The following is a 22,919-nucleotide window of genomic DNA, read 5'->3' as shown; positions in this document are numbered from 1 at the left end:
CATCCCAGCTCGGGAGCGTGGTGGCTGCGGGGCACACACTTGCAAAGACCCCTCAGAGTGAACACCTGAGACCTGTCCTTTCCACACTGTAAATTTCATATCTGTAGAAAATAAAATACAGATAACACAAGGCCCCGCGCTCCTGGCCCTGCACCTCTCGGTCACCCGGTCAGTCTCGGATCATGGATTAATAGCAACTAATTTCTTAGTGTAGGTAAGTCCTGTAAGAGGTTTGGAACATACCTAAACTGAAAAATTACTATTCATCTGAACTTCAGATCTACGCGGAGTCGTGTGGTCTCGTCTGCGGGAGGCCGGGGCTGGGATGGGAGGGGAAGGCCGGCGGCCGGCAGCCTCCCTCGGGACGCGCTGAGCCCAGTCCGGGACGGAAGGCTCCGGAACGCTGCCTGGCCGCGGGAGGCGAAGGGTTAACGCGGGAGGCGAAGGGTTAACCGTGGCCCGGGCGGCCAGTGCCCCCTCCCCTCTCCGCACCCCTCGCTGCGTCAGGCCTTTCAAGGCTGGTCCGGAGATAACCGTCCTCTGGATACTTTCTTTCTCTCCTCCCGCCCTGCGTCGGATCCGCCTGGGAATCTTCCTCTGCCCAAGGCCACGGCCTCCTGCCTCCCGCCCTTGGCCTTTCCAGGCCCCGCGGCCGAGGGCAGCCCCCAGAGCACAACCGCCAGGCTCGGCCCCCTCGCCCCTCGCACACATGTACAGCTGCCACGTGTGCACACGCACACACATGCACACAATACACATATGCAAACATGCGTGTGTGCACACCCTCGGCCTCCCCCTCTCGCGGCTACCCACTGACAGCCTGGACACAGGGCCCCAGCAGGCCCGGCCACCCACGAGCTGAGGGCCTGGGATCACGGGGGGCTGGGCCTCCCCAGGCCGGGGGTGGGACCCCCACTTTCAGGCCACCCCTGTTAGCGGCCGCTGCTCATGGTCCCCTCACGTCCTGGCCACAGGGGGCACTCAGGTCAGCGTGCCCACGGCCGCCCAGGGGACCCGAGCTCAGGGGCTCGGACTTGAACCCCCCCAGGTCCCCACAGGTGCCGGCTCCCTCAGCAGAGGCTGGAGTAGTTAGGAACTGCTGGGGCCACCCCACTCCTGCGTCCACCAGGGCTGGCTGGGACCGCGGGCCCCTGGTCCCGACCCAGCATTTCTCTCAGGAGGAAACCGAGGCCCAGGGGAGGACGTGTCAAGGTCACAGGGAGCAAACAGAGCGAGTGGAGGCTGTCCCGGCCGGCTGGGGGCTCACATGGTGCCAGTGGGGACAGTGAGGGCCTGCGGGGACGATGGGGCCCGTCGGGGGCAGTGGGGACCCCTGGGGCCCTGAGAGCCCACGAAGCCCAGCAGCTCTGCGCGGCTCCTGCTGACTGACCACCCTGAGCCTCCGTGTGGTGGCGACGTCGGAGCGGGCCGTCCCCTGGGGTCAGCTGACAGCTGCATGGGGACCTTCCCGCCCGTGTCCTTGCTGTCGGCTGAGGCTGAGCGGGAGCACTGCCTAAGGAGGAGCAGGGGCGGTGTGGGGTGCAGGCCCGGTGGAAGGAGCTCCTGGGACGCTGGCAGTGCAGGGCCTGGTGGTCCAAGGGTCTCAGAGAGGAGGGTGCGGCCCCACCCCGTGTGCCGAGTCCAGAGACCTGGAGCTGAGCAGGGGAGCCGTGGGGGGACTGGAAGTGTGCAAGGGTGTGCCCTGTGAGGGGGCTCATGGAAAAATAAGCATGTGCACGTGGGGGCCTGGGTGTGTGCTGGCCCCCCGCAGGGCTGGATGTGTGAGTGTGTGCATGTGTAAGGGCCTGTGCATCAGTGTGACGTCAGCAGAGCCTCTGCTGAGGTGGTGGGCTTTGAGGTGGGCCCTGAAGCTGGAGGGGGGTGGGCCGGCAAAGGGCAGCAGAGGGGGCAGCAGTGAGGCCGGAGGCTCAGCGTCTGCCCAGTGAGTGGGGGTGGCCGGGGTTGAGCAGCGTGGAAATATCTTGGGAGGCACCAGGTCAGAATGAGGCCCCCCAGAGGAGAGGCTGTGGAGGGGCTGGCAGGGCCTGGCCTGGGGCGCGGACGGGACACTGCCGAGGACTGGGGGCACCAGGCGGGTGACGAAGGCCATGGGCTTTCTGGACACCAGACACTGGCCCCCCACTGGCCCCACAACCCCAGGCAGGGACGGCTGGCTGCCACAGGGCCAGCCCAGGGCCCGGGTCTAGGGTGAAGGCCAGCAGTGCCACAGCCCCCGGGCTGCACAGCCCCACCCTGCAGCCCCTCCCCACACCAGCCCCCCTGGCCCTGCAGTGACCCCCCTGGGGTCCCCAGACCAGCGTCCTCGCCTTCAGACCTGCTCTCTGCTTGGGCAGCCCCTGGAGACAGCTGGAGGGGTGGGAGTGGGGGGCCCAGAGTGTGTCACTGTTCCCCACCATGTGGCCAGTGACACTGGGAGGGAGGGGGAGACCGGGGTGGGGGCAAGGGTCCAAGAGTCTGAGGCCGCAGGGCTCCCGTGTCTCCCCCAGGCAGAGAGTTCTGGAGAAGGTGGTGGGGGCAAGGACGGGCGAGGACGGGCGAGGGGAGGACAGGACAATGGAGGAAGATGGGGAGGGAAGGAGGGGGAGGACGGGGGGGACCGGGAGGATGGGGAGGAGCGGACGACAGGAGGACAGGCTGCCAGGCACTGGCCTCAAGGCACATCGATGCCAATCCCCCATTTCTCCTGAGAGAGCATTGGTTAGACGTGGGGCGAGCCCCCCGCAGTGGTGGGGAAGGCTGAGGGGCCGAAAGAGGCCACGTGTCTGAGGACTTGACCACATGGCCCGCTGGCCCCTCGAAGACGGTTTTCTTCTTCGTGACACCCGTGTCCTTCCCAGCGTCCATGACGGGATCTTACGACCAAAGCAGTTTTTAGAAACAGGAGGGAAAAGCAACAAGGTTGTGTCCCTACCCATCAGGCAAGCTGTAGGGAACAATTGCTTTCATTTTTCCCAATGATAAAACATTGTTATTACAGAAAACTTCAAACGAGAGAGAAAAGAAGTCAGCCACTGCCCACCAGGCATCGTGCGACCACCTGCCAGGCAGCGTCTGCCTAGTTTCTGGGTGTGGGAGGAGCTGCACTTTTCTGGGGCGCCCCACAGTATTTGGAGTGTGTTCCCCAGAGCACCCACAGACTTGGCCGGTTTGCTATTCACAGTCTTGAAACAGTTCTCAGCTGGGCACCCTGGGGGCAGCTCAGCCCCTTGGCAAAGGGGTGACAGCTGGGAGCCCTGACCCGGAGGACCCCCAAGAGGCTCCTTGTTGCCCGGGGATCCAGCCGCCCCACAAGGCGAGAGGGCAGTAGGAAGGGCCCTGACCCCTGCTGTTCCTGCCCTCGGGAGGAGAGTGGCCTGAGGAGGAGACAGGACACCCCGAGAGCCTGTGTCCCCCAGTGCAGCCCACGCTGGGGCCCAGAGGCTCCCGACTCCCCTGTAGCACCCACTGTCCCTTCTCCAGGCACAGCCGAGTGCCCCCTGCCCAGTGGGGTCCGGGTGGTCCCCCCGGGGCCACGATCTGTCCAGCGGGTCTATGCAGGTCTGTGTGGTGGGGACGTGACCTGCTCCTTCCTGCCCTCGGCCTCACAGAACAAAGGGGTGGTGCCCAGTTGTATGGGTGAGGACGGCAGGTGGGTGCTGTCCCCAAGGCTGCTGGACGACGAGGGGCTCTGCTCACCAGAACCCTGGGCAGGGCCTGGCCTGCAGGCATCCCGGGCCCCCGGCGGCCGAGCGAGAGAACCTGGAGCCCAAGAGCAGGGGCTCCCCCGGCTCCGAGGGGCAGGGGGCTCTGTGCTCCGGGTGCCTGGCCCACCCCCGGGGGGCATGGGCAGGGCCAGGGCTCCTCCAGGCGGCCCCTTCCCTGCTCGGCCGCTGTGCTGTGATTTCTGACTGGTGTCTGTCCACCGCACCCGCTGCGCTGACTCGCGGTTTCAAGTTCTTCAGGTTCTTTCCTTGATTTGAAAAAACATTTTTAAATGAAATTTTAAAGTAACTTTTACGAAAGCACACTGTTTAGCAATGCGTTTCTAATTTCTCGTTCACGTTTTTTTTTATACCTTTTGTCGATCCTAAGGTATTTCCCCCTTAAAAGTGTTTTTTAGAAATCACTACAAAATAGTTAACATGTAAGAGAAATGCCGACAAGCAAGGAGCACCCCCACTTCCAGGAAAGAAACCATAACAAGCTAGGGGAAACGTGGGGAGCTGGGGGGCCCCCACTGTCGTCTCCCCCAGATTTTAGGGTTTCTGTTCCACCCTAGGACGGCTTTATAACCTTGGTAAGAGCGCCCACTTCCCCGTTCTCTGGAATTCTGGAAGGTGATTCCATCACTGACGTTCCGGGGTGTTTTGTGAGCACATTTCCTTGATGGCTGGTCCTTCCTCTCGGCTCTGCCTTCAGGGGCACCCGGGACCCCACGCTCGGCACCACCGCCGGGGCACGGGGTCCCTTCCCGGGGCCGGGGGATCTGCTGAGACGCTGAGTCCCACCTCCCCGCACCCTCGACGGCCCCCACCTCTCCCAGTGACCACCCCCAGCAGGTCAAGGGCCATGAGCCCTGGGACCCCTGGTTCTCTCGCCCAGGGCCTTTGCGCCTGACTCTACTGGACCTGAACCGCCAGCCCCTCATTTCCATCAGAGTCGCCTGGCGGTGGGCTTTCCTGACCCCCCGGAAAACGTCCCTCTTCCCAGCTCCATTTCCTCTCAGCTCCTCTTTCTCCTTGTCCAGCTTGCTCTGCACCCCTTGTCCACTGGAGGGCGCAGCACGGGGGCGCCCCGCTGGGGGGGGAGGGGGCGGCCCCGGGCGGGAGGAGGGAGGGGGAAGGAAGAAGGGAGGGGCGGAGGGGGGGAGGAGGGAGGGGAGGGGAGGGGCGGAGGGAGCGGGCGCCCGGGCAGGTGTCCTGGGCAGGTAGCCGGGGCGGCTGCTGCGCGCCTGGAGAGACTCGCGTCCTCCCGCGTCTCCGACCACAGCGCCTTTCCGTCCCAAGAAGCCGTCGGGAGCCTGGGCGGCTCGCGCAAGCCCGGAGGCCGCGGCCGGGGAAGGGGTGCCACGCCGAGCCCGCCTCACGCGCCATGGGAAACCCGCGGGCACCGGGGCCGGGGCAGCCCGGGGCGGCCGTTCCGGAGTCCCCGCTCGGGCTTCCCCGTGGCCTGGCGGCTGCGGGTATCCGTGGGCACATGGGGGGACCCTTTTGGGGGAGAGGGTCGAGAGGAAAAGGAGCGCGGGACCCGGCTGCTTGTTAGGAAGGCGGAAGCGACCCGAGCTGCAGCGGCCAGCGCGTCCAGGGCAGGGCCACCTGGGGCGGCCACGTGGGTCCACCTGCGCCCGGGAGGGGAGGAAGGAGCCACCGAGGGGTGCGGACCCGAGGGCGCGGCCCCCAGGCTCGTGGGACACAGAGGAAGCCGGGCTCCCCCAGGTCTCTGCGAGCCTGGCCAGGAGGCGGGGCGCCTGGCACTTTCCTTCCATTTCTAGTGATGTCTCTCAGTTGCTTCTTTCTGCTCCACCTTCTTGAATGCCTGGAACTGGAGGGTTAACCCCGGCCGTGGGGACCCGCAGCCGGGAAGGAGCTGGAGCTCGTGTGCAGACACAGGGCTGCCAGACGGTCAAGCACAGGAGTTAGCTGAAGTGGCTTCCAGAACCCAATGGAATTGGCTGGGTTTTGTTTTTTCCTTGGGGGTGGGGGCCCTTGATAATGTACGAAAATTAATTTAGTCAAAGAAAGAAGAAACAGTTTTTTCCTGGTTTGGCTTTTGGCATTTTGGCAGGATGCCCACTCTGCCTTCACTTTCATCCTGGGGATGGGGCGTTTCGTTTCTTTCGATGGGTTCCTTTGTGCAGGACACTTCATTTGTTCTAGTGTTTCCCATAATACATACATCACAGAGCAGGGATGATTGTGTAAAGTGGAAATTTTAAAAAGCAAAGAAATAAGGAATATGGACAGCACGGAGGTGCCCACGGGACACAGCCACACGTGCATCTGAGTCACCAGCACCCACAGGCCACCGCAGATGCACGCACTGACCAGGTCACCCTCTGATCAAGTGACAGGACACTTTTCTGCTTCAATAGAAACTTTAAATTTTTGGAATTTTTATTTTAGAACAAAAATTTAAAAAAAATCCACAGAACTGCATAGCACAGTGACCCATGTGCCAAAGCACAGACAAGAGCTGATCCCCAGCTGGTCTGGGGACAGCGATGCCTTTGCCGGCTGTGTGGGCTGGGCCCGGCCTTAAATCCATTAAATCCTAAAAGTGGCCTCGGAGGCTCGGTCCATGGGCAGTCACCGCAGCTAGGTGGGTTGAGATTCAGAAAGAGGGACCATGAAACCGATAAATACAGGGACCCATGGCCTTCGCTTTCCGGGTTGGCGGGAGGTGACAGGTGGGGCCCCTGTGCAGACAAGGACCCCCAGTGGAACTGACCGAAAGAAAGCAGGGCCTCAGCCAAACCCAGACTGGCTCACAGGTGCCTGGTGGGCCGAGGAGGGGGTGCAGAGCCAAGACCCTCCTCCACTGCCCCCGGCTGCAGGTGCCATCCTGGGGTGAGGGCGAAAGGCAGTGACTGCCTGAGGACACGGCTGCGGTCTCCAGAGCATGGCAGCCCCCGGTCAGGCGAGTGACCGGACACGAGGCCCCATCAGGCGGGTGTCGTCAGGCCATCCGCACAGCTCCCGGCGCTGCCGTCCCCAGAGCAGATGAGGGGCTCAGGAGGGGGTGCTGGCACACCGCCACCAGGACAGCGGGTTGTTCCCTGCACCGAACCCCAGTGCAGCCCCACAGCCCCTGAGGTGTGTTGGGATGGGGGCACCTGCCTGGGGACCCCTCCTGGTCTGGGCCCTGCAGGAGCCCCTGGAAAGTGCGTGGTGGCCCAGGGCACAGGCCCCACGAGTCCCAGGTGTGGGGCTTGAGCCCCAGGTGGGCTCAGGGAGTGGGCAGGAGCCCCACTCGCCACAACCGCGAGCCAGCAAGGTCTCTCTGGAAGGGAGCTGTGGGTGGGCCTGGGCCTGAGGCCGAGCCGGCAGGGGTGGGCCAGGGGCGCCTCCCTCGGGCCTGAGCCCAGTGGTCACCACCCGCCACCAGCCCAGAGTGGACGCCTGCTGGGGCAGAGGTGGCCCGTGCAGTTCTGCCTGCAGGTGCTGAGCTCCGACCCTGCCCTCACCCGGCCACCTCTTCTGTCCCCGCAGGACAAGAGAGAGGAAGCTGAGGCTGGGAGCAGCGAGGGCAGGCGCTGCAGAGGGCATGAAGCCTTCCTGCCCGGGGACCGGCTCGTCCCCATGAGAGTGCAACAGCTGGACAGATGCCCCCTCATCCCTGCACTGGACAGATGTCCCCTCGCCCCCATGGATGTCCCCTCACCCCCGTGGACTCCCCCTCATCCCCTGTGCCGTCGATGCTGCCCTCCTGCCTCCTTTGGTGCTGTCTCCCTGGAGTGGGGGGAGGGGAGGCTGCCAAGCCCATGCTGTCCCTGGCACCCCGTCCTGCCCCCGCTGACCTCTTCAGTCCCTCCAGCCCACATGGACCCCCGAGCAGGCCGGACCCTGGGAGGCAGGAGGGACCGCCCGTCCTCAGGGCAGGAAATCTCGGCGTCCAGACCCCTGCCCTGTGGCTGGGTCCCCAGCACCTCCAGGGACACAAACCCCAGAAACACCCTCTGCTGCTTTCTAAATGTGGCTGTCACTTCCCCACTGGGGAGCCATGAGTCAGAGTCCCCCAGAGTGGTTTCTTAGAATTGTTGCTTCAACAGGATATATCCTTGAGCAAAGGCGTTTGTGGTGTGCTAAGGTAACTAACCACCTCCATTTCCGCTTCCTGGAGGGGCTGAGACCCAGGCCCAGCCTGCGGGGCTGGGGGCAGTGAGACGGGAAGGACAGAAACACGCTAACCTTCACAGAGCATGGCAGGAAGTGGCAGCTCCTGCACTGGGCATTTGAGGGGCTGGACACGCCACCACCTCCGAAGGCCCAGTCAGTGCCAACGGGTCCCAGGAGGTTCCTTAGGACCCAGCTTTCCTGAAGCCCTGGTGTCCCCCAGGTGGGACCGGGGCCAGGCAGCCCCTCCAGCAAAAGGCCAGTTGGACCCCGGGTCAGGGTGGGTGGTCTCCACGCTGCCTGCCTGTCCAAGGCTGCTCCGAGCTGGGCGAGGGGCTCAGAGTGAGCCTGTGCACCGTGCTGCCCCCACCCTCCCCCTGCAGAGAAGGACCCAGAAGCCTGCAATGCCCCCACGTGGTTCACTCGTCATCGGACTTGTGAGGCCTCAGGGAGGCCCCCCAGCTCTGCAGCAGCTCAGCCCCCACCCCAGCGCCGGGGTACCACATCACATCCCCACAGCGAGTCGCCAAGCTGGGAGTGGGGTTGGGGGGTCCTTGCTCCAGCCTCATCTGGCCTGACTGGCCCGGCCAAGCCCTGGGGTCTTTGCCGAGTGAAGCAGCCCCCTGCCCCAACACACGCAGGGCAGGGGAGGGCGTCCAGGCAGGTGTCGGGACTTCAGCACCCCCGGGGCCGGCCTCTGCACAGGGCTGGGCGGACTCTCGCCCTCACTGCCCGGATGGGACGCGCCCGCCCTGCCGGCTGTGACTCCTGACCTCAGCGCCTCCGGCCTGTCCACCATGGACAGCAGTGTTCAGCGGGGGCTGCGTCCCCCCGGAGCCGGCTGAGCTGCAGGGTGCCCTCGGCCCACCTGCCCTGGATGGACCCCAGCAGGCGGTCGACACCCATCGCTGGATCAGGTCAGGGCTAGCCCCGGGCAGCCTGTCTGTGGCCGTGCAGGCCCCCCTCCCCGCCCCCAGCCCCCCAGCGGGGGCAAGTCCCGCTCCCGAGTCCCTGAGAACTCTCACCACTGGCCTGTGCTTTTTTTTTAAAGTTTGATTTCTATTTTATTTTCTTTCCAGAGGCTAGTTTACCTTCAGTCTTTCTGGACTCGGCTCCTTACTGGGCTTTGGTGGGGTCGTGGGGCAGCACCCACAGGTCTAACCCGGGCACGGCATCCTGCCGTCTGGGCCTCGCGAGATCGGTTTCTGACCACCTGCCGTGAGTGGCACAACCCGCCAGTGCTGTCGCTTCCAATGACAGGTTTCCAACGACAAATTCCTTGATGGCCTCACCCCTGGGCACGCAGCAGGGCAGTGCGGCAGTGAAGGCTGCACGCGGCCGCCGCCCTTCTCAGCACGACCCTTGTTCCTTCTTCCTGTTGTCCTCTTAGAAGCGAGCACCCGAGAGCCCGGACTCCTGGTCGTCCTGCACCCCCGCCCCACGCACCGGCTCAGAGCTGGAACCGAGCAGGGAAGGGGCTCCGGCCCAGACCTGCCCGGGTGCCGAGGGGCGCGGCCCCGACCCGGAGGGTCCCGCCTTCCAGGGGGAGCTGGCTCCGCGCCCCGCCTCCCTGGCTCCCACTGCCTCCTCTGCCCACCCTCCCCGGCCCACTGGTGACCCACCGCCTCTGCCTCGACCCCCCAGCCATGTCCAGTGGACCAGGCCACACGCACCCACGGCCCCGAGGGCCTCGTCAGCACTCAGGCCCCGGGGGCTGTGGCCATGCCCGGCCCAGCCGGGAACCAGCCCGTGTGCCCAGGGCATGTGTGTGCGCGTGTGCTGTGCTGGGAGTGTGTGCGGGTGCACGGGTGCAGGTGTGGCTGGGCACCCGGGGCCGGCGGCAGCCTGGCCTGCCTGAGGACGGCAGGGGCTGGGGGCCGCCTCCACCTCGCCAGGGTGGGGGTCCGAGGCCCACCCAGGCGTTTCCAGCACTGCCCCCTGCTCCATCTGACACACAGCTGGGAGGCCTGGGCCGGAGGGAGCCCCCCACTCCCGACACCAGGGACGGCTGCCTGTAGCTGCACTTCCCACGGTCCCGAGGGATCCCCTGATCCCCCAGTCTCTAGAGCAGGAGGCCTGGACACCCCCCACCCACACACCCGCGGCCTGCCCCCGCCTTGGGCTCTGTGTGTGGGGGAGATTCTCTGAGCCCAGGGTGGCAGTGCGGGGGCAGCTCCCCCTGCTCAGGTGCTGTGCCCCTGGGAATGCTGGGCCCCCTCGTGGACACCGGACCCCAGCCCGTCCTTGGCTCCGTCCCAGCCTTCTGGACAAGGACCCCGGACTGGGGCTGCAGGCCCGACCCTGGAAGCCGCAGGGGGCCGAGGCAGGGAGGCTCTGAGGTGAGCTCAGGGTCTCCGAGACCCGGGCCTGGGCTGCGGGTGGGGCAGGCGGGGCCGCCGGGTGACTCAGCGGGGCCGTGGGGCTGAGCAACACTCCGGAGGCGGCTGCGTCACCCTGCGGCTTGCGGCGCTGACGTCCTTCCTGAGGCCCCGTGAAGGCACCAGCCGGGCCCCAGCCCCTACTCCTGGAGGCCAGGCCATTAGGGTCACCCAGCCGCTCCACCATCGTGCCCTCTCCTGGCCCGGGAGCTCGGGTGGGGTGTGGGGGGGGGCAGCCACCCCCGTCAGGCCGCAGAGGCTCCTCCAGCCGAGACCTGGGGAGGCTGGGGCGCCGGGGGGTGGGGCTGCTCTCCCCCAGTTCTCCACCTCCAGCCTCACAGAACATGGAAGTGGTCCTGGGAGAGCCCACAATGTCCCCATGGACGTTCACAGGTGGGCGTTCCCTATGGAATCTTCCAGAGCATCCACCCCACATGGAGACCAGGCGCCCCGATTGATTGCCAGGGCTTTATTGGCTCCAACCCAGCGATAGGAAAGCCCGGGGTGGGAGAGGGCCGGGCTGCAACTTGGGGCCAGGGGGTCTGTGGGGACGCGGCGCCAGGGAGTGCAGGATCCCTTTCTGCCCCCCGAGTCTCTTGCATCACTGGGGCGCGGCCCCTTGTCTCATCAGCTCTGCGATCCTCGCGTCCTTCAGCTTCACCAGGCGCTCTAGCTTCACCACCTTCATCTGCAGAATCTTCAGGAAGAAGAATTCCTGCAGAATTTCCCCTCAGGAGCACCCGGGGGCACTTGCCCACCAAAGGCCTCTGCCAGCTGCCCGGGTCCCCAGGGGCTGCCCGGCCCAGGCGAGTGGCCACGACGCAGAGGAGGCAGCAAGGGGCCAGTGGGTGCTGCTGCGTCTAAAGGCCAGCAGCCCGGGCTCAGGCCAAGGGTGTCCGCGCCACCCCCCTCCCCCAGCTTGCCCTTCTCGGGGACCAGGCAGCAACCACCCCGCTGGAAGTGCCCCTGGCGAGGAGAGACGGGGGAGCCCGACCCCAAGGAAACTGACCTGCCCCCAACAGCCTGGGGGAAGCCAGGGCCTGATGGCCCCACGTGCCGAAGACCACAGCCGCCCCGCAGACCCAGCCCCTGCCGGCCTCAGGCTGCCGAGAGAGGGCCTTGCCCCTCCTGGCCGGCCACTCGCGCCACACTGTGCCCAGCTCTGCGGCTCGGCCAGGACACAGGACCACCCCCAGCTCTGCCTGGGCACCAACGACTCACACAGGGACCAGGGGGTGGACACGCAAGGCCCACGACTGGTCTCCACCCGAAGTGGGTCGGCAGCTCCCGCTGATGTCACTCGGTTGTCAGCCCATAGACAAGGGCCACACCGCGGGCACCGCGAGGCCATGGGTGGGCTTGCCAAGGTGGCAGCCTCACTTCTTATTGCTTCGTCTGCTGCCCCCGCTCATCAAGGACACCCCAATCCCAGCATAGCCCTCAACCCCAGGCACATCTGCAAGGGTGCCCCCGCGCCCCCCGCTCCCGTGCACTGTTGTGGGGTCTGAGCACCACAGCCCGTGCTGCCACGGGGGGTGGGGACGCCCAGGATCCCGTGGAGGGGCCCAGGGGGCCCAGTGCACCAGGGACCCTGGCACGTGGACGGAGGGCAGGGCCTGGGGTGGGGGGTGGCCTGAGGCCTGAAGGCACCCAGAGAACCAGGGGGCTCAAAGGGTCCCAGCCCAGCACGCATGGCCTCTGCCGGCTGGGACGAGAGGAGGGACAAGGCGGCGGGTGGGCCTCTCACCCACCCTGGCCCACAGCCCCGGGCGCCCGCACTTCCCACACTGAACGGCGCCCCCGTGCTCCGGTGCTTGGGGCTGAGGGTGCCTGGGGTCCAGTGTGCTTTCCTCTCTGCTTCTGGGTGTGGATGGAAGATTCCGTAATTAAATTATTTTTCAAATAACCAAACCGAGTGTGGCACGTGGCACCTGGGGAGAGACGCCGACCACAGTGAGGGCTCCCTCAGTTGCTCCTCCCCTGGGCCGGGGCCTTTGTCAGCTCAGGGCCCCCTTCCCAGGGAGCACGCACCGGGCACCAGCCGGCCGTACCTTCACTGCCTCCTGCAGCACGGCCAGCACCTGCTCCTGGTCCTCCAGCAGCTGCTCCCTGGGGTCCTGGTGCTGCGAGGGCTGCCTGGCCGTGTCCCAGCTGGAAGACAAACCTGCCGCCTTCACCCAGCTGCCCACGGGCGAGAGGACGTGAGGGGCCAGCATGAGGGCCGGGTGGGAGGTGAAGAGGGCTCACGAGACAGACTGACCCTCCACTAGTGCAGCCGCCTGTCTCCTCCAGGGCCCCCAGGCTTGGAAGGGTCTTCCTGCAGCAGGGTACTGTGGGGCTCGGCAGGCCTGCAGGACAGACCGACACCATCCGCTCAGGAGGGGCCTTGCTTCACATCAGCATGGGGAGGAGGCTGGGGCCAGGAGACGTGGCCTCCTGCTTCCCATCTAAAGGGCCCCTCAAACCCTGGCCACCCTGTGTGGGTCCCTCCTCGGCTGCCCTCGGGCCCCACACGGCCCCACACCCCGCCTGGGGCTCCCCTTGGGGGCTGACACTACCAGCATGGTGGGTGCAGGCTGCCCACGGCCCGTCGGCACCGGCACCGGAGGGTCCTGGGTCCTGCAGGTGTACAGTTGTCCCCTGAGACGCCAGTGACGGGAAAGGCTCCCGCCCCGGTGCTAACGCTGTGGTCTGGGGGTCGGGGGGCAGCTGGGGCGGGAGGAACGGCCAGGCCGGCCATGGCCGGGAATGAGGCTCTGGAGCGGGGTGGGGGCCGTGTCCGGCTGCATGCCTGCTGACCCACACGTGTGGCCGCGGGGGGCGGGCTCCTGCCCAGGGCGCCCCCCTCCACCTTCTCCCTCAGTGCACACAGGATGGGCTCCACGGCCCCAGGCGTGTTGGAGACCACCCTGCGGATGTCCACCTCGGAGACGCCCAGACGCAGCTTGTGAAGGACTTTCCTGCAAAGGAGGGGCAACGCTCAGCAGAGCTTCGGGGAGAAAGGGGGAGCCAGCCGGGGGTGGGGAGGCACCATGTCCCGGGGCCTCACGGACGTGCCAGCTCCCAGGGTGGTACCGCTCTCCTTGCTGCTCCAAGCTGCTGGAGCAGTGTGGCCCCTGCCCCACGGAGACCCTGCACTGTCAGGGATCGTGCAGCGTTGGGTGCCACTGTGCCTCCGGGAAGGCGTGTCCCCCTGCCCGACGGTCACCCTTTGCTCGGTCAGGAGGCTCAGCTGGCTCCAGCCCCCAAATACTGGACCCTGGCATCTCCTCCGTCTCCTGCCTCCAGCCCGGCCCACGATCCTCTCCCCACTCCCACCCCCTAAGGTGCACGTCACCGGGCCTGCCCAGGCCGCGGTCCCAGGCAGCCTCTGACCCCACGGAGGACAGAAGCGGGTCCTGGGCACGGCCTCTCCATACCGCGCCCTCAGCCCCCACTCTGGCTTCTCTCCTTCCGTCAGACCCTCGCACCCTGGGCGGCCACACCTGTCCACCCCCACCTCTCTCAGGCCTCTTCAGGGCCTGCCTCGGCCCCACCACGGGCGTCCGCCTGCCCAGCCCTGCCTTGGTAATCATCACAGCACATTTCCCACACGTTGGCAGCAGGGACTTACGCCATGGCTACCCAGAGCAGAGCCTGGCACCCAAACAGCTATCTGTTGACGGAGGGAGGGGGAGAGGGTGTGAGGCTCCCAGAGGGGGCACCCGGTGTGGTCAGCACGGGCTGGACACACGGTCAGCGGGCATCACTGATGCTGGCTGGGGTCAGCAGATTTCACAGGGACGAGGCTTTCTCCCCTGCTGAGGAGTCCCTGGGAGCCCCAAGTGGGAGGTGAGAAAGGGGGGCCGTGAACCCCAGTGGTGGGGGCAGCCTCGCCTCGCCTGTTGAGTGTGCTCCAGTTGGCCAGCTTCTGGTCAGTGTTGCTCGAGGGGACGTAGTTGTGCAGGTCCACGAGCCGGGGGCAGAAGTGCTTCACGATCTCCGCCAGCATCACTTCGGGCCGCAGGGGAAGGGGACAGGGCCAGGTGAGCGAGGCCTCAGGCCGGGACGCGGCTGTTTCCCGGGGCCCCTTGAGGTAGATGAGGACAGTAAAAGAGGGGGCAGGAGAGAGGGGCCAGGCTTGTCCCCGGCCAGGAAATGCACCAAAGCCTCAGGGCGAGAAACTGGGGGGCCAAGGCGGAGCCCCTGCAGGAGTGGAGGAGCCCAGGCCCTGCCCGGGGAGAGGCGGCCTGAGGGTTGGCTGCAGAGACCGGGTGGGCTCCCAGGTACTCTCCCCCAGCATTTGAACAGAGGCTGGGGATCCCCAACCAACTGGAAATCCTTGTCCATCTTATTAGAAAGAAAGAGGGCATAAGGAAAGGCCAGGAAAAATTAATAAACCACTGAAATGTATAAATACGAACTCTAACCAGTGGCCTCAGGCTGGAGAGGCCCTGGGGACAGGGCAGGCTGCTGGCTGCGGTCCGCCTGCCTCACCGCTCCTCCTGCCCTTGACCAGCGAGGCCCCCCGGACCCCCCATGCCTCCCGCCAGCTTCTTCCTAAGGAGCCCGCCTTCCCCCACAGAGGCGCCGCCTCGCGGCCTCTTCACTGCCGTCTTCTTCCACACCCCGAGTCCTTGCCCTTCCCTCCTTCCCGGCGCCCCGGCCTCCTGCTCCCGCTCCGGGGTCTGCAGCACGGCCCGGGGAGCCGGCCCCGCACTGCCCCCGGCCGCGCCGACAGCAGCTTCCCGCCTGGAGGTCACTCGTCGCCCGGGGTGCAGGTGGGGGCCGGGCGGGGACCATCCGCGGCTTCCCCTCGAGCGGAGAGGGCCAGCTGTCAGCCGCCCTGCCGGCCCTGACCCTCCCCGTGACCGCCCCCCCCGTTTGCTCGCACCCCGACCCCAGCCCCGCGGTCGTCGGCGTGTCCCCGGGGCCGGCCCTCGGCGAGACCACCCGGCCCGCCGACTCGCCCTCACCGCCATCGCTGAAGTCCCGGGCCAGGTGGCGCTTGGGGCGGCTGAGCGGGAGCGCGTCCAGCCAGGCGTAGAGGCCGCGGAGGGCGCCCGGCGGCAGCGGCTCGAGGGCCGGGGGGCTCCAGCGGGCGGCGCCCAGCATGGCGCTCAGTGCTGGTGGCTGGGTCGTTGCAGGGAGACGGGGTCGGACGGGGCGGGGATCCGGGGCTGGTTGTTGATTGTTGCCGGGAGACGGGGCGGAAGGGGCGGGGCTCTGGGCTGGCTGTTGATTGTTGCCAGGAGACGGGGCCGGAAGGGGTGGGGCGCGGTGCGGCGCGCGGGCTCTACGGCGCCTGGCTGCGGCGCCCCGGTGCGCACCAGGCCTTCGGTACAGGGACAGTGAAAAGAAACCTCTGGCCGCTTCCCCGCCTCGGGTTCAGGCCCCGCGCCGGGCGCCAGGCTTTCCTAGGGGGCCGCGAGGCCGAGAGGGGTGGGCCGCCCTCCCGAGGCGCTGACCCTCTGCTCATCCAGTCATTACACTCCAGCCCTCGGGGTCTTTGGATCTCAGTGGCCTGAGACTGTTCAGTTAAGGTGGGAGGAGGGCTTGTGATTGAAATCCAGGGAGAAAGGAAGGAATAAATGGTTTGTTATAGATTTACAGTATACATTTCTTTTTAACATGCTTTGAACCCTTAATCTTATAAAAACAGTTACACATAGTCTATTATGCACCTTTTCCATCGATTTAGTAAAAGTCTCTCATCATTTAGAACTTGGTCAATAATTTATTCATAAAATACAGTTAGTCCATTATTAAAAAATAAGTCTCATGGGAAAACAGGCTCTGAAAATGGAGGCACTTGGTGTCAGGAGGTAGAACCAACACTCACGGGTACCCTCTTGAGGAAGGGAAGAACCCCAGTGAGGGACCCCCTCTGATACGCAACATAAACGCCGATTTCTGCTGATACGCAGTGTAAACACGTGCCAAGGCTGGCCCTTCTGCCCGGAAGGAGAAGGCCCCTGAAGCAGCCAGGAGGCCTGAGGGCAGGAGCAGAGCAGCCTGGAGGAGCCAAGCGTCCCTCGCCCCCCAAGCAGGCCAGGGAAGGCCAGTGGCTTTCTGTACACCCACCCCCCAACCAGACCACGGCCATCCCCTCCTGGAGACCACGCGGCTGGACGTGACCACACTGCCGAGGAGGGGATGGCCGGGAGGGGCTGGAGAGCCCGGGGCGAATGCATTCCTGAGGGTGGAGCGGCAGGGAAGGCCCAGCCCCGTGTCCTGAGCTGAGAGCCTCTGGGCTGTGGCCTGGGGCCTGGGGAGTTGGGACTTCTCAGCTCTCACAATGGACCAGGGGAGGGGACACTGCGGCCAGGCAGGGAGTCTTTCCACAGAACAGCAGGCAGCTTCCAGACAGACTGGCAGATGCCCCCGCACCAGCGCTTGGGGGGCTCCCGGTCACCTCCTCAGACAGGGGGTTTCAGGGCCACCTTTGGGCCAACAACCTTGAAGGAGGAAAAGAGAAACAAAGCTAAAAACTATCTGCTGCAAAGGCAGGATTTATTCTCATTTCCTTATACATTTCCTAAAATTCAGCTTCTAAGTTAATCTAACAATAATATGATGGCCCAGTCCATGATGGTGAGAAAGATAACCACAGTATTAATAGCTAACACGCTGCACAAATAAAGGGCAGACTTTCTCACCTACACTGGTAGGAAAACCCTGTCCATATCAACAGACAGAAGTGGCAATCACTGCTAAGTCTGATGGATTACAAAGCGGATGTTCAGATAAACTCATGGTCAATTAATTTTCCACCTTTTCTAAATAATGATCAAAACTTACCAGGCAACAACTTAAAGAAGAAAACCCCCACCCTCTGCGGGCAGCTGGGCACTGAGGCCGATGGGGGCAGCTGCAGGCAGAGCTGGCCCTGGGGAGACACACAGCGCAGCGCCCTGGGGGAGGCTCAGGCCTCTGTGCTGGCCGGGGGAGGGGGCCTCACCTGTGACGGAGCAGCCGCGGACCCTCCAGCTCCAGGCTTCCCGGGAGGCACCGGGGGCGCGAAGGCGGGCCTGACGACCTGGGAGGGGCAGGCACGGCTGAGGACGGAGCCGCCCAGCCTGCCCCAGCGCCCTCATCCCAGAACCCTGGTCCTGCCTGCAGCTGCCTTCTAGAGCCTTCCAGTGGAGGTCCCCAAGATGCCTGCCTTTGCTGAGCGCTCTGCTACAGAAAACCCCTGTGGCAGACCTCCTTCCACCCCCAGAATAAAGCCCAAACCGGGCAGAGCCCACCGTTCCTGGCCCCACGGCCCCAAAGTGTCTCGCGGCCTTCTCGCCGTCCTCTCTGCGCCCACCCAACCCCACAGCACCCAGGAAGAGCTCTTCAATTGCCAGACTTTGAGTCTTTTGAAGTTCAAACTACTAAATTTTGCATTTTTTGCATTTTAGTTTCCGCTACAAAAATGAAGGAGGAAAGCAGACCAGACAAAGCTGGGGGGACAGGACCCCAGGCTGCAGGGGAGGGTCAGGGGGTGGAGAACATATGGTTAAGCGGAGACTCACCAAGATCCTAATTCACATTTCTTTCCAAAACCCCTAAAGCCTCAGAACCAAAAGGAAGAGCCACAACCAACCCGTAGCCTGCCTGTGGCACCTGGCTGTGTGCGACCCCACATGCCCTGGGGGACCCCTGCTACCTGCTTGGGCTTCAGCTCCGGGAGCGGCTTGGTGGGCGGTGCAGGTCTGAACTGATCACGGAGGGAGAGAGGCGTCAGGACTGCTCCCCCCTCCCCAGCCTCCCCAGCGTCCTCCTCTCCCCACCTGCTGACCAGTTCACTGTCCCCCAGTTGGGGCTGACCGGCCTCCCAGGAGGGTGGCAGCCGCGACCCTGGGGTTCCGGGAGCAGGGCCCTGACATGGGCCCCCAGGTGGCCGGCCCCGCCCTGGCTCACGGCTCTGCTCACCCGCTTTGGCGTCTGCTGGGTGTAGACGGGGACTGGGAAGGGTGGGCTGGACATGGAGGCCGGGGGCTGCGAAGAAAGGCGGGTGAGCCTGCACCCCAAGTGTCAGGCCGGGTGGGGGGCAGGGCTGCCTCTAGGGAAGGCCAGGGCCTAGGAGCTGCCCCCCCACCTCCCCAACTCCAGGATCTGGTGTCCTGCACCTTCCCCCAAGGACAGAGACCCTGGCCATGGTGTGAGGGTGGGGTGCCCGCTCCAGCTCACCGGCACAGGATGCAAGCCTCCTGGGTTGGCAGGGGGCTGCCTGGGCGTCTGGACCCTCCCCAGACAGAGCACTCCCGAGGCGAGGCCCCCTCCTCACAGCCCACCCAGGGCCACCTGGTCAGCGGCAGCCGGTGCTTACAGCAGGGGGTGGCCGCTTAGGGGTCACTGAGGAGGCCGTGGATCTGGGGGGTCCGCTGGGGGAGGTGGCAGAGACCAGATTTGGAGGACCCACGGTGGGTTCTGGTACTCTGCTGTCCCCATCATGAAACAGGGGGTTGGAACGCCCCACATGGGTCTTGGGAGCCACGTTCCTGGGGGGCAAAGTCACAGACGGGGTGAGCGATGCCTTCAGCTCCAAGGGACTGGGGTCTTCCCATGTCCCCCCAAATCAGGGCCCCTCCCAGCCCCCGCTGTAGGCTGAATGGTACACGCAGGTCACAGCCGGGCCAGACAGCAGGGAGACCAGGGGGCAGTCTCCCCCAAATTGGCAGTGGCAGCTCTTGTGTCCTTGTGCCCCTGGGGGCGCAGGCGGTGGAGGTGCAGATGGTGGGGGTGCAGGCTCTGAGGGGAAGCTAGAGGCAGTGGGGGTGCAGGCCCGGGGGGCGCAGTCGGGCCTGTGGGAATCCTGTGTGGAAGGAGCTCTTGGCCTCTCCCTCCAGGGGCAGCAGAGGGAGCTCCGGACGGCCACACTCGTGGCTTGCGCGCTGCGTCCTCACCTCTTCTGGTCGCAGCTCCGGGCCCGGCGAAGGATCAGGGCGGCAGCCAGGACGAGCAGTATGGTCACCAGGAGCACCACAGCCACCAGCCCACCCACCGGCATGCTCCCGGACGCTGTCAGGACACAGGAGACACCACCATGGCAACAGGCCTCCGCAGTGGCTGGGGCAGGAGACGTGGCCTGAGGGGCCTGGGGGCCTCCCTACGGGTCAGAGGCTGAGGGGGCCCCGGGGGAACTCTGCCCAGGGGCCGTGGGGGCCCTGACTTCTCTATTTCTCCCAGGTGCTCCTGGCTGGGGCAGGGGCCCTATCAACAGGCCCTTCCGCAGCTGTGCCCCAAGGACTCGCCGAGCCTGCCTCTCCCCAGGAGCCTGTCCGTGCCCCCCGGCTGAAACCCCGTCTGGGGACTCCATGCCAAGGGCCCAGGGATGTGATCCCACTGCTCAGGCTGCAGCCACAGGCCCTGGGGAAGGCCGTGCGGTGGTGGCTGCGCCGTGGGGAGGGGCAGCCCTGGGGGAGGAGGGACTGGAGGACGAGGGAGCCGCTGTCACCCCCACATGGTGGGGGGCACAGGCGCCTGGGGCTGCCCTGGGCACCAGCCTGAGGCCCCGAGTGCCATCTTTAAGGACAGCTCCTGGGCAGGGTGCCCACCTCGGCCCTCTCAGCCACCCATGAAGATGTAGGACCCTGTTGGGGCACCTGGGCGGGGCCCTACCTGCCTGCACGTTGCCCAGCAGCTCGGCACAGTGGGGCGGGGCCCAGCCCTGGCGGCAGTGGCACTGGCTCTTGTGGTTGCACACCTGCGGGGGGCAGCTGTCAGGGGGTGGGGCTAGGCGGGCACACCTGCTGCCACAGCATCTCGGAAGGCCAGGCCCACGGTTCTGTTTGGCCATTCCCCAGCAAGGGACCACGGGACCCGGGCCTGGCCCTCCCCACACTCGAGGCCCCAAGGCAGTGAGGCAACACTCCCACGGTGCAGCTGCCCTGCGCTGGGCCCGCCCACGAGGGGCTTCGCTGAGACCCCTGCAGACTGGTGAGGGCTGGGGCTGGCACCAGACCCTCGGCTCCTGTGTCCGGCTGCCCCCTCCCCACAGCGGCACCCTCAACTCGCCGAAAACAGCAGCAGTCCGGGCTTGACTCTGGGGAGGAGCCCTGGCCTCGGGGGCCGCTGTCAGTGGGTGTGGCCCACCCTGAGGCCCAAGTGCAGCCCTGTAGGACATCCAGCAGCCAGCACCCCCCTCCCCAAGACCCGAGGCCACTGAGACGAGGCCCTGCCTCCCGGTAGCTGCTCTCGGGGGCGCACCCAGGCCCTCCCTGCATCGGGGGCTCAGGAGGGAAGTTCCAGACCCTCGTCTCTTCTCCCCAGAGCAGGACGTGGACTCCGGAGGACAGAGGGGACCTGCCTCGCCTCAAAGTAATGATGCTCCAAGCACGTTTCAAATCGGGCCCCTGGGTTCCTGCCGTTCCACTGGGAACCCAGAGCATGCAGTGTGTGCGAGAGGTGAGCGAGTGTGCAGGTGAGCACGTATGGGTGGTGGGGGGCTGGGCTGCACTGCTCTAACAGGGCAGGGCGGTGGGGGACCTTGTGGTGGGTGGGGACAGGGGGGGCCCTGCAGCGGGTGGGTGCTCCCACCGACCAGCTCCAGGACCACCCGGGCCTCAGTCCCATGCGACAGCCAAGATCCCCTCTGGCTCTGGCCCGAGCTGGCCTGGGGAGTCGGGTGCCCAGACACTCCCGGTGCTGCCTGTGCCCGAGGCCGAGGACGGGCGAGCCCACAGCTCTCCCTACACCGGGGCCAGGGTGGGGGCGCCATCTCAGGGCCCAGACGTAACCCCGTGGCCGCTGCCACTTGGCGGAGCAGTTTTGGGATCGGTAAACATGGAGGTTCTCGCAGTGTCCTCTCCAGCAGACCTGGACGGTGGGATGGGGTGGGGTGGGGTCTCCTTAGGCACTCATCATTGGGAGTGGGGGCACAGGGTGTGCTCTGAGCGGTCGGCCCTGCCCCCAGACACCTCACCCAGGTGGGTGCACCCCAGGGCCCCCCCATAGATCCCACGTAGCTACTCAGGAGATCCCCAGGGCCCAGCACTCACCTTCTGCTCCCCACACCGGGTGCCGTCCGGCACCGCCTCGTACGCGGTGCTGGTTTCCGTGAGGAGAGCGCTGCAATGGGCCTGGGGCAAGGAGAAGCTGCAGGACCTCCGTTCCAGAGGCTTCTGTCCCCCCTCGCAGTACAGGACCCCGCATTTGTTGGTCCTGTGGATAGAGGGACACAGTGTGGTGCTGCTCTGTGGGGGCACTGCCCAGGGCCGCTGGAGGTGGCCGGTCCCCCAGGAGCCCCTGGCCAGGGGAGCAGCCCCCTCCCATAAGGCAGGCGGACCTCGGGCCAGCCCCCAGCGTCTGGCTTGAGATGGTGCAGCCCAGCGACAGGCTGTAGGTGGAGCAGATCTCTGCAGCGCCCCGCGTACCTGGGGGTGGGAGCGGGGAGCGGGTCAGCAGGCCCATGGCAGGTCAGAGGGTGCGCCCCAGCCACTGCCCCACCTGGCCCTCACCTGGCCCTCACTTGCCCCCACCTGGCCTCACTTGCTCCCACCTGGCCTCACCTAGCCCTCACCTGCCCCTACCTGGCCCCTATCTGCCCTCACTTGCCCCCATCTGCCTCCACCTGGCCTCACCTGGCCCTCACCTGCCCACACCTGGCCCTCACTTGCCCTCACCTGGTCCCCACAGTTCCTGGCAGCGCTGGGCCAGAGTGGGGCAGCGTCCGTCGTAGCAGTAGCCCTCGGGGCAGGGCCATCCATTCTCCTGGAAGACGTCCTCGGGGCACACGGGCCCCCGGCCGTCGCAGTACTCCTCCAGGTCGCAGCTGTCCTTGGCGGGGCGGCACAGTGCGCCAGCCGGCCTCACCTGCCCAGATGCAAGGGCGTTCGTCGTAGCCCCAGCATGCCCACGCGGCCGCGGTGCCACCCTCCCACCTCAGGCCCACCCACAGGCCCCGGGCTCACCTGGCAGCCATGGCAGCAGGCGCCGTGGGCACACTCGGCCCCCTTGGCCAGCCGGCAGGAGGTGGCATTGCAGCAGGGGTCCCGGCACGCCTGGGGGGGTGTGTGGGGTCTGTGAGAGTGGGGGGGTGGCCAGGACCCTCCTGCAGGGCTGGCCCAGCTCTGCTTGGGGCCCCCACCCGGCGAGGCCTGGGGTTCTCCAGCAGCGCTCGGAGGGGGATGCCATCCCCTGGGGACAGGTAAACTGTGGCCTGGCCTCTGCTTGGTGCAGCAGTGTGATGTGGGGCAGGGTGGGGGAGGGGTGAGGTGGGGTGGGAGTCCGGCCTGCCCAATGCTGGCTGGGCCCGAGAAAAGCTGGAGCCCGGGGGCTGACCCCTGACCCCTGACCCCCGACCCCAGGCCAGCCCCCAGGAGCGAGGGGTGGGCTCTAGGCAGCCTCGGACCCGGCCCAGAGCCCGCTCGGTGGCCCCTGCCAGAGAGAAGGCCGCCTGCGCTGACAGAGGGGCCGGGCTGGTAGGGTCCCGGCCACCCTGGTGCTGCCACAAGGGACCCCCGTGGGCGCCAGGAAGAGGGCCCTCAGGGGGCCAGCGTGGGCGGGCGCACCTGGGGCGAGCCGCAGTCACACTGCTCCCCGCGCTCCAGGAACCCGTTCCCGCACACGGGGTCGCTAACCAGCCGCGTGGGGTCGGGGGCGTTCTCCAGGCAGCCGGCCTGGGGCTTCTCCACGAACATCTCCAGGTCCCCCACGCTGCAGCGGCTGAACCCTTGGGGAACACGATGCTGCGAGGGGAGGGGGTTGCTGTCAGCAGCAGGGCGGGTGGGGAGGGGGGGGA

The 22,919-nt window shown here is 66.1% G+C and overlaps 2 protein-coding genes across 8 annotated transcripts in view; both read right to left on the bottom strand.

The window, feature by feature from the left end:
- Nucleotides 1-10,664: 10,664 nt before the first annotated feature.
- On the bottom strand, nucleotides 10,665-15,374 carry LOC119510526 (sperm flagellar protein 1-like). 4 transcript variants are annotated; one of them, XM_037804900.1, is made up of 7 exons: nucleotides 15,166-15,372; nucleotides 14,092-14,203; nucleotides 13,002-13,170; nucleotides 12,769-12,829; nucleotides 12,471-12,558; nucleotides 12,262-12,361; nucleotides 10,665-12,141 (listed from the first exon to the last, which is right to left on the bottom strand). In XM_037804900.1, the coding sequence occupies exons 1-7, from the start codon at nucleotides 15,302-15,304 to the stop codon at nucleotides 12,109-12,111; spliced, it is 702 nt and encodes a 233-aa protein (XP_037660828.1). In that variant the 5' UTR covers nucleotides 15,305-15,372; the 3' UTR covers nucleotides 10,665-12,108. The 4 variants fall into 4 exon arrangements, 3 of the variants coding, with proteins under 3 accessions (XP_037660828.1, XP_037660827.1, XP_037660826.1); XM_037804899.1 differs by having other exon boundaries at nucleotides 10,665-10,907; nucleotides 13,014-13,170; nucleotides 15,166-15,371; XM_037804898.1 differs by having other exon boundaries at nucleotides 10,665-10,907; nucleotides 15,166-15,370.
- A 532-nt stretch (nucleotides 15,375-15,906) lies between these two features.
- ADAM8 (ADAM metallopeptidase domain 8) overlaps nucleotides 15,907-22,919 on the bottom strand; it is a 15,622-nt gene continuing 8,609 nt past the window's right edge. For 3 of the 4 annotated variants that reach the window (XM_037804934.1, XM_037804933.1, XM_037804935.1), the window contains 6 exons: nucleotides 19,084-19,198; nucleotides 18,507-18,678; nucleotides 18,110-18,175; nucleotides 17,844-17,894; nucleotides 17,151-17,228; nucleotides 15,907-16,647 (listed from right to left, as the gene is read on the bottom strand). In XM_037804934.1, the coding sequence (XP_037660862.1) occupies nucleotides 16,609-16,647; nucleotides 17,151-17,228; nucleotides 17,844-17,894; nucleotides 18,110-18,175; nucleotides 18,507-18,678; nucleotides 19,084-19,198 (521 nt within the window). In that variant the 3' untranslated portion in view covers nucleotides 15,907-16,608. Of the gene's footprint in view, nucleotides 16,648-17,150; nucleotides 17,229-17,843; nucleotides 17,895-18,109; nucleotides 18,176-18,506; nucleotides 18,679-19,083; nucleotides 19,199-22,919 lie in introns of those variants that run through there. The other variant, XR_005211964.1, reaches the window with a different exon arrangement.

Source organism: Choloepus didactylus, chromosome 15 (genome assembly GCF_015220235.1).
Source record: "Choloepus didactylus isolate mChoDid1 chromosome 15, mChoDid1.pri, whole genome shotgun sequence".
Taxonomy (NCBI): Eukaryota; Metazoa; Chordata; class Mammalia; order Pilosa; family Megalonychidae; genus Choloepus; species Choloepus didactylus.
This window is presented reverse-complemented; position numbering and strand designations above follow the sequence as displayed.

Excerpts from the sequence above, each read along its gene's own strand:
- LOC119510526 (XM_037804898.1), bottom strand. The coding sequence starts at position 15,304 with ATGCTGGGCGCCGCCCGCTGGAGCCCCCCGGCCCTCGAGCCGCTGCCG. Across the intron at positions 13,171-14,091 it reads AACTGGAGCACACTCAACAG|GAAAGTCCTTCACAAGCTGC; the intron begins GCGAGGCGAGGC and ends CCTCCTTTGCAG. Across the intron at positions 12,830-13,001 it reads CCACACGTGTGGGTCAGCAG|GACCCAGGACCCTCCGGTGC; the intron begins GCATGCAGCCGG and ends GTACACCTGCAG.